Here is a 9,706-nt window from a genome sequence, read left to right as displayed (position 1 = left end):
TTCCGGAGGCGCGGGACGCTTGGTTTGTGGCGACTTCGCTTAGGCCTCTGTGCCGTACTACCGGTAGAGGCTCTCTTTACCTGAAACTTTAGAGTCTCAGGCCATTTGAGGCCGTTTGAGGCGAAATGGTTCCGGGCGAGAGAGGATCAGGCGGTGGCAAAGGAGGGGCCGCCTCCATCTCAGGCTGCCCGTAGGGAAAAAGCCTGAGGGGCCCTCGCAGTCGTTGGAGCCTGCGCTTTCTTCCTTTGCTGGGCCCTGCCTACTGCGAAGATGAGTTCGGCCTGGGTCCCTTCTTTCGAGAAGGAGCATCTCTGGATGTATCTGCAGGCGCTCGGCTTTGAGCCGGCCTCGGCGACCGTAGCCGGTGGAAAGATCGTGTCGCACACGCACCTCGGAGTGTAAGGAGGCCGGGGCCGGCGGGGCGGGGGAGTCTGAGCCTGGCCGTGCTGGCGTGACCCGCCTTGTTGCGGACCTCGTAGGTTGATGAATTAAGTAGTCGGTTACTGGGGCCCGGCACTGGCTGCAAAGTTCCTACTTCCAGTGGCTGCCAGCCTGGTGGCAGGAGACTGTTATGGGACCTTGCCGGGAGCGCTTTGTAGGGGAGTAGAGTCTGCAGTTGGGGCGAAACTGAAGGGGCGGCTTATTCCTGCTTTGGTAGTGAAGCTGTGTGGTCTGTGAAGTCGAGGGAGAGGTGGCGGTTTGGTAACGGAGGGACTCGGGAACGCCTTCCGTTAGGTGCAAACGCCTTTAGGACTCGAGGGAGACTTTCAAGGTAGTTGATCTTTAGTTTATAATTTTCACTAACTGAAATAGCAGACTGAAGCCTGCCACAGTTAGCAAAAAACTAGTAGAGAGTGGTATTAAGATGAAAAGTGAAAAAAAGCCCCTTCCTGCTTTGCTACAGATGTTACAGATCTCATCATAAAACTTAATGCTTGGGCTTCCCTGGTGGCGCAGTGGTTGAGAGTCCGCCTGCCGATGCAGGGGACGTGGGTTCGTGCCCCGGTCCGGGAGGATCCCACATGCCGCGGAGCGGCTGGGCCCGTGAGCCATGGCCGCTGAGCCTGCGCGTCCGGAGCCTGTGCTCCGCAACGGGGGAGGCCACAACAGTGAGAGGCCCGCGTACCGCAAAAAAACAAAAACAAAAAACTTAATGCTTTGTTTATATTTTTATGTCTTAACTTACCAACTTTAGACAGTCTCTGTTATCTTGCCCACTATAGGCCAAGGAAAATTTGGGATACATAGGCTATCTCCTGTTCTCAATCTTCTTGACTTTTGTAATTACGTTATTTCCGTTTTTCTTGTGGCAGTATTTAAATAATGTGCTTAGACCTCTGTTTCTTGATGTATCAATCTCAAAAGTATCTCTGGATTCCCCACGATGTAATTTCACAGTGAAGGCTGCTATTCTTTATACGATAATTAGCGCACCTACACTTACCTACCCTCTGCCTTCTCCCTCTTGACTTTTTTCAGCTGTATTAGAAGTGTTTTACTGTCAAGGTTTAGAGCTGTAATTAAGTTTTGTTTGGTAACTGTTTGGAAGTTACTACTATTTACATGTAGAAAGGTTTTGTCTAGAAGTCTAGTCTAAAAATTGACAACCAGTGGGTAGCATTTTTCAGGTTATGATTATGTATTAATAAATGTGCCACCTATCTCACATGATTTGATGCCCCACCGTATGGCAGAGAAACTTAAAGCTTCTCCCAGGCCTCCAATAAGGATGGTTCCCATTGCCACTGCATCCTCTCTATCGTTTTGGCAGTCTTAGTTTTCTCTGCTCTGGCTTATTCAATTGCAGTCTTCTTTCTGCCTTTGAAAATTAAATAAAATCTGTGAAGTTCTGGTTCAGTGATGATAGTTTTTTTTTTTTTTTTATACATTGTTATAGATTCACCGCCCCCCCCCCATGTCTTTAGCGATGTCTCATATGGTTAGTGGGAGGGATATACTAAAACAGATGTCGCCTTTAAAATGCTTTAAGCAAGAATGTGACATCAAATTTACTTCAAAATTAAAAAAAAATTTTGATTCACTTATGTTTACATGTGTTAGAATTCATTCTTTTTGGTGTGCAGTTCTATGTGTTTCTAGTTTCTGTGAGCATGTAATTGTGTAGCCACTTTTCTTATAAAGTTAAATGTACATTTAACATATGATCCAGCAATTCCATTCCTAGGCATTTGCCCAAAAGATTTGCATTTTGGAAAAATCATTCTGGTTGCATTACAGAGAATGGATTAGATGGGGAATCAGGGCTTTGCAGTTAGGTAGACCTAAACTAAGGAGTCAGTGGGAATGGAAAGGAAAGGTGATTGATTCATCTGTAGGTTTTTTTTGTTTTTTTGTTTTTTTGTTTTTTTTTTTGCTTGGAAGGTGATTTGCTTTTATTTATTTTGCCAGTGAATGTGTAAGAGCAACATATACTTTCTTTTGTCATCTATTTAGGAAAAATTTTGAAAGCTGAAGGATAATGTCGAGCCATATTCACTATGAGATATAAACCTAAACAAAATTTCTATTCCAAGGAAGAAAAAAATCCAGTTTTCCCAAAGGAGAACTTTGTCTGCTTTCCTTACATTGAAATGCAAGTATTGCTGAAAACCAGTTTTTAATCCTCCACTTGACACACAGCCTGAAGTGTAATTAGCTAAGTTTGCAAGAGGGGGTTATTTTGTTAGGGTCCAAGATGTGTCTTTATCACACAGCAGTGTGTTTGTTTATTTATTTATTTTTGGCTGCGTTGGGTCTTTGTTGCTGCGCGCAGACTTTCTCTAGTTGCAGCGAGCGGGGGCTACTCTTCGTTGTGGTGTGCGGGTGTCTCATTGCAGTGGCCTCTCGTTGCAGAACATGGGCTCTAAGCACACGGGCTTCAGTAGTTGTGGCGCATGGGCTCAGTAGTTGTGGCTTGTGGGCTCTAGAGCGCAGGCTCAGTAGTTGTGATGCACGGGCTTAGTTGCTCCGCGGCATGTGGGATCTTCCTGGACCAGGGCTCGAACCTGTGTCCCCTGCATTGGCAGGCGGATTCTTAACCACTGTGCCACCAGGGAAGTCCCACAATGTGCTTTTTACAAGCAGACTTGTGCACCATGACTAAAGGACGTGTACAGATTCCAGTTCAATACATGGCAAGGCATTTAAGGGGCTGCCAATAGAGCTGACTTTCTGATTATTCTAGGAAGTAGAGACTCATCAACGAACACAGTAACCCCACTCTGCAAAGCTGGAGGCTGGCTAAAAGGAGCATTCCCACCAGACTTTCTGTGCCATAGCAAAGGAGATGCACAGTCTGTGGCTGGGTACACTAAGACATGGTTAGACCTACTGTACAACTGTGCACTTCATAACAGGGTAAAATCGCAGTAGTAAATTGTCTGACACTTTTTTGAGGTTATATTCCATAAGCTTAAAATTCAGATGTACTTATTTAAATTATTCAAAACATTGGGTTCTAAGAATGTTTATGCATGAGGTTAATATCTGCCCTATAGAGATTTATATATTTCTGCACAAATACCTCCAGTTTATCTGAACGCATCGGTTTTGGACCAGCAGCTCCTGGCAGTGGGAGAGGTGGGGGTTCCAGAAATCAGCACAGGTGCATTTGGTAAAAGTTTGGCAGGGACCAGGCCCATCCCAGGATGAGGTAAGTAGGGATTGAAAACCATGGCAGGATTAGCTGCCAGGGATGGAGTCACAGGAAAAGAAGTAAGTGATGACATTTGAGCATTTTGGAGCATAAACTGCATCTACTGGGTGAACAAGGCTGCAGCAGTCTCTTGTTGAATCAGATTGTTCCGTCCATTAATTTCCAGCTGCATTTTTAAATGTGGAGGAGGGTGAAGGTACTTGCAGTTCTCTCTAGCACACCGACTGTTAAGGTCATAAGCAGCCCCCTCCATGGAATCAGCCCAGGCTCTACTAGGCCTTCAGTTGCCTGGAGCAAAGCAGAAGGCACTCTCAGCCCCCCATTCGTTTGTTTATTCAACAGATATTAATTGAACACAGTATTGGACCTGGGTATACAGTGGTGAACAGAGCAAACATAAACTTTTCCCTTAATAAAATTTCAGTCCAGTGGGTGAGCAAACCTTTAACATATAGCTTTTTAAAAATTAGAAGTGTTGAAGAGAACAGGATACTCTATGAAAAAAATAGCAGGTTTGAGAGATGATAAGGAGGTAGGAACTTCGTTTGTATTTGTTGAGGAATAGAAACATTCCAAGGATAAAAGAGTTGTTTGACAAAAGGATAAGCGTGGGAATTTTAATGTTAACTCTTTTTTCCAACTCAAAGCTTATTTCAGGAAAATAGCTTTATGTGTTCACGGGAGTACTCAGATCTATTTGTTATGTCATCTGTATTATGAGGATAATCAAACTGCTTTCTAATGATGTTGGGATTAGATATAATACTTCATGTTAAAGCTGCAAGCACAGCTATTAACTTCATATGATTGCCGTGAAGATTAGATGAGTTGCTGCTTGTAAAAGGCTTAATTAAAATAATATCTGATAAATAATAAACTCAATAAATATTTAGCTGTTTTTATTGTCAGAAAATGTTGGTGGGTATCATCATTTTCACCATATGTCAGGCCATGGTTTTCTCTCTACCTGATTAGGCTTTCCTTTTCTTTTTGTAGAATGTTTTCATTGCAGTAAAGCCAAGTTCTAGTTTTCTTCTAATCGATCTATATTTTCAGAATGAAAACAAAAACTTGTATGTGTCTGTTTATAAATATATACATGAATTAGAAATATTAATTTGCCTTGACCTCTTGAACAGGATGAAGAATATTAATGGGTCAGACTCTTAAACAGCTTTTGATGATGCTTAGTTTTATTAACCTTTTTCTTTTCTTTTTTTTCCTACTTCTGTTTCTTTTTAAACCATTAGGAACATGTTTGACAAGTTGAACCGTGATGCCTTTCAGATAGTTTCTTATTTTTTGTTTCAAACACTTGACCAGTCTCTCACTAAAGAAGTTTTCAAGTGAGTAAAAGTTATTTCATTTTCTTTTTGTAGGGGATTTAAAAAGGGATTATGACTTTATATAAGCCAGAATTTCAACTTTGGACTTCAACTATTATTTTGAATGGATGTTATAAAAATTAGGCTCGAGTCTTACAAATTTAGTACTTAACCTTTATAAATCTGAGTGATTTTTTTTTGTAAAATTATTGTAAAGTAAAATAAAAATATAAAAATGTGAATATTCATTAGCCTTGGTTCTAAGTTATTTTGCATGTGATTTGGGTTTCGTCTATAAGAAAAAGTGTTCAAATTTTTTTTAATATTTATATTGTGCCCTCATCCTCTTATATAGTAAGTCCATTGTTTAGGGCATTGTTTTTACTTGTGATAATTTATTTTTAATATTTTGCCTTCAGTTAAAGTTATGAGTGACCAGGAGAACAAGTGTATTTGAAACATATTTTCTAAATCCCTATCATTAAGGTATAGGGCTTCCTCTGCTCAAATAAAAATAGATTTTTTTTCTAGATTATAAACAAAATACAGCTTACTTTAACCAGTTCAGCAAATACAGAAGAAGTTAAAGAAGGAAGTAAAAATTATTCCTAAACCCAACTAGAGAATATCACTGTTGACATTCCAGGTTTTTAGTCTTTTTTTCTTTGCATACTTAATTTTTTTCTATGAATATAGCATGTAAGTTATGCTATAGAAATACAAACAAAAATGGGGCCCTAATCAAATAATTGCCTCAGAATAAAAATTTAGACAAAACATTATAAGGAGAAAGCAATAGGCAAATTTTAAAGTTCATTATTTTTGACTAAAACTGAATTTTTAATAATTTCATATCTTGTTTGTCCACAAAACAGTAGCACCCCTGACTGTAATATAGGTTATCTCTAGGGGTCATGATCTCTTATGCCATTCTTTCTGTGCTTTTCATGTGTAACCATGTGTTTTTCTCTTTTTCCCCAGGCATTATTATCCTAATTTATTTATACCATCTTTATGCATGAGTCCAGTGAATTCATTGAGAGTGTTGTCTTCTTTAGCTGATTTTCAGTAATTTTAATAGTGATTCATTCCTATATTTAACTTATATATTCATTGATTATTTGCACTAAACTGAATTCAACCCTATAGATATTCATAAAGAAAAAGACCTAATTTCTTACAGGTTGTTCTCTTTAGTTGAAATTCATGAATGTTAGCCTTGATTTAGCATTAATATTTCTAGTATAGGAGATAAGTTTGATGTTTTAAAATTTTGCTGAGTTTGCTTTTTTATTCATAATTCTAATTTTTATTTTTGTTTTAAAGACTTTGTTGGCCTCCATTTGACCAAAAAAGTGATACTGAATTCCGAAAACATTGCTGTGAATGGTTAAAAAAGATTTCTGTAAGTATTTTCTTTCTGAAAGATGCAAACGTTTAAGAGGTAATTTTTTTTCAGGCTTTATTGAGGTACATTAATTTTTTTAGAGGTGAAATCTTTTTTTTTTTTTTTTTTTGTGGTACGTGGGCCTCTCTCACTGTTGTGGCCTCTTCCGTTGCGGAGCACAGGCTCCGGACGCGCAGGCTCAGTGGCGATGGCTCTCGGGCCCAGGCGCTCCGTGGCATGTGGGATCCTCCCGGACCGGGGCATGAACCTGCGTCCCCTGTATCGGCAGGCGGACTCTCAACCACTGCACCACCAGGGAGGCCCTAGAGGTGAAATCTTTTTAGTGCTTTTATGCTAACAGTATAAGCAAGAAATACTAATCAGGATAATACTTTCTGGTGGTTTTTGGTTGGGATTCTGTATATTTCTGGGAAGCCAGCTTTGTTGGCTAAGTGCATTAGAAATAGAATTTTGAGTTCCTGGGAATTTATATCACAGTTTTTGATTAAAGAAAAATTTTTTTTACCATAGATTATTTTAGCTTATGTCCCCAAATAGTATCAATAATTGTGGCTTTAAATTTTAATTGCTTTTTGTGACTGAGTCCACCAGGAGTTTAGAAGGATTCAAAAATTCAACTTGTGGTTCAAATGGAATAATTCTGGTAAACCCTGTTATGCTTCAAAATAGTATGATGTAAATATAAAGGTTGTTGTTAAGGTCTTCAAATCATCTTGTTTCTTTTTTCCATAGGCTGAATGTGGTAGCTTCCCTCAAGTTGTTGGTTCACTGTTTCTTTCTCCTGGTGGTCCTAAGTTTATTCATCTGATGTATCACTTTGCAAGATTTGTTGCAATAAATTATATAAAAACCCATTCTAAAAGTAAGTTAAGCTTACAGTAGGAGATTTTTTGTTTTGATTTTTAAGTTTTTATTATTTTTTTATAATTTGTAAATCATTAAGAGATTTTAATAAAATAAAGTAAGATAAAAATATTACTTTACCTCAAAAGGCAAATGGTTAATATTTTATTGGAACTGTAGTTTGAAATCCTCTTGTAATGAACATAGGTAGCAATACAGATTATTTTTTTATGTTCTGATACAGGGGTTGGGAAACATTTTCTGTGTAAGGCCTGACAGTAAATATTTTATACTTTGTGGACCACATAAGAGTGTCTGTCACATATACCTGTTTGTGAGGTTTTTTTAATTTTTAATTTTTGTAATATAACCCCTTAAAAATGTAGAAAGCAGTCCTAGCTTTCTGACCTCAGAAAAACAGCCAGTGGGCCAGGTTAGACCTGCAGGTTATAGTTTGCCTATAATTCATTGTATTAAATGTTGTGTTGAATTTGTTAGAGATTTATTTTGGCTACTGGCAATGTGTTGGGATATTTTGGTTCACAATTGCTGTTTTAAAGGGATTTGATCTATTTGCTAAATTACAGAAACAAAATATTGGGTTTTTCAGCTAAGACTTAAAAGAATGCTATTTGTAGCTTACTAAGTATGCTGCTCAGTTTAATTGAGTTATGCTTATAAAACATGGGAGGTAAAAGCTGGAAAAGTTGATGCAATAATATCCCATCTTCCAATTTCTGGAGACAACCATTGCTTACATTTTGGTTTGTTTTCTTTTAGGTGTTTTTGTTGTTGTTTGTGTGTTTTTTTAATGCACATAATATATGTTTTAATTATTTTGAATAAATGATAGATTCTCATGATTCAAAAATCAGAAAGTGAAAAGTCTGTCTTCCATCTCTAACTACCTAGTTTCCCTTCCCAGTAGCAACCATTGTAATGAATAATACTAGCAAATGTGTATATAATCTTTTTTTAAACCCTAAATGGTGACATACACCTGGGTTTGAATCTTGTGTTTTTTATGCAACAGTGTCTATTGGAGATCATCCCATGTCAGTTCATAGATCTTCCTTACTCTGTCTCTCTCTTAAGAATTGCATATTTGAATGGATGTGTCATAGTGTATTTAATCACACATTTGTTCTGAAATCAGTTCTGCTGGCAGACAGTTGGCTTTTTCCCTAATCTTTTGCTATAAAAAATAATGCTACAGTGACAAACTTTATACATATATCATTTTGTGTATGTTCAAGTATATATTGTATGTGTGTATATATATTTGTATATATGCACCCAAACACATACCTTTTTTCCAGTTTATCTTCTGTGCGTGATTTTTTAAAACATGTACATGTGATCTTGCTTTATAGGCATTTACATATTTTATTTTATTTTTAAAATTTTATTTATTTATTTATTTTTTTGTGGTACGCGGGCCTCTCACTGTTGTGGCCTTTCCCGTTGCGGAGCACAGGCTCCAGACGCGCAGGCTCAGCAGCCATGGCTTATGGGCCCAGCCGCTCCGCGGCATGTGGGATCTTACCGGACCGGGGCATGAACCTGTGTCCCCCACATCGGCAGGCGGACTCTCAACCACTGCACCACCAGGGAAGCCCTACATATTTTAAATTTAATGTAACATAAGCATTTTACCAGCTTTTCTGTTAGATTTATTCCAGTTACATGTAACCCAAACTATTTTATATGAATTACGTGTATTTGGATTTAGCAAGAGTTTATTGTACATAAGGCTTTTAAGCATGGGTTGTCATATTTCTCACTTAAAGCAGTTTCATTCAGCATATTCAGTCTCTAGGTGACTTCTACATCCAGCGAACTCATCCCCTGTTAAATATGTAGGAGTTTTGGTTATTTCTTTGCAGGTAATCTAGGACCTGGATTTACAATGTTAAGTATGGTGTGGGGTCACCATTTTCCAGAGTATCCATCTTTATTGTATTGAGCCATCTTAAAGTAGGATTTATTACATTTTATTACAGGTGAAAACCTGGACTCTCAAATGTTTAGATGGATTGTTGTCAGGGTCTGCTTTGATCATTAGTAACATAGCCAAGAATTACTTGAGAAATAGAGATTGGTTTTATTTGGTTGTCTTGTCCTGTTGGTCTTACTAGGAAGAAAAGTATGGTGATGGCAGCCATGAAGGTGATGTGCTCTCACCTCATCTCTTTTAATTGATTTTCTTCCTTTGTTGTTAAAAGATCAGTTGAGAAGTTCCTTATGTGTCATGATGTATTTGTTCATGGATGTATCACGCTGTGATAATAAGAATTACTTGGGGCACATGGACTCTTGAGAATTTTTAATTATGTAAAATAACTCAATTTCAGATATCCTTTTTTATTGCCTCGTTTAAAAGTAGGTAATCCTGGGCTTCCCTGGTGGCGCAGTTGAGAGTCCGCCGCCTGCCGATGCAGGGGACACGGGTTCGTGCCCCGGTCTGGGGAGCTC

General features: G+C 38.4%; 1 protein-coding gene across 2 annotated transcripts in view; it reads left to right on the top strand.

Moving 5' to 3' along the window:
* The first annotated feature begins 4 nt into the window (after nucleotides 1–4).
* The window catches only part of HAUS6 (HAUS augmin like complex subunit 6), a 44,937-nt gene continuing 35,235 nt past the window's right edge, over nucleotides 5–9,706 (top strand). The window contains exons 1-4 of one of the 2 annotated variants that reach the window (XM_007455566.1): nucleotides 5–398; nucleotides 4,906–5,001; nucleotides 6,307–6,385; nucleotides 7,121–7,250. In XM_007455566.1, coding sequence (XP_007455628.1) covers nucleotides 271–398; nucleotides 4,906–5,001; nucleotides 6,307–6,385; nucleotides 7,121–7,250 — 433 coding nt within the window. In that variant the 5' untranslated portion in view covers nucleotides 5–270. The remainder of the gene's footprint in view (nucleotides 399–4,905; nucleotides 5,002–6,306; nucleotides 6,386–7,120; nucleotides 7,251–9,706) is intronic. The other variant, XM_007455567.1, reaches the window with a different exon arrangement.

Source organism: Lipotes vexillifer, unplaced genomic scaffold, assembly GCF_000442215.2.
Source record: "Lipotes vexillifer unplaced genomic scaffold, Lipotes_vexillifer_v1.1 scaffold912, whole genome shotgun sequence".
Lineage (NCBI taxonomy): Eukaryota > Metazoa > Chordata > Mammalia > Artiodactyla > Lipotidae > Lipotes > Lipotes vexillifer.
Note: the sequence above shows the minus strand (reverse complement) of the source record. Positions and strands in the feature narration are given on the sequence as shown.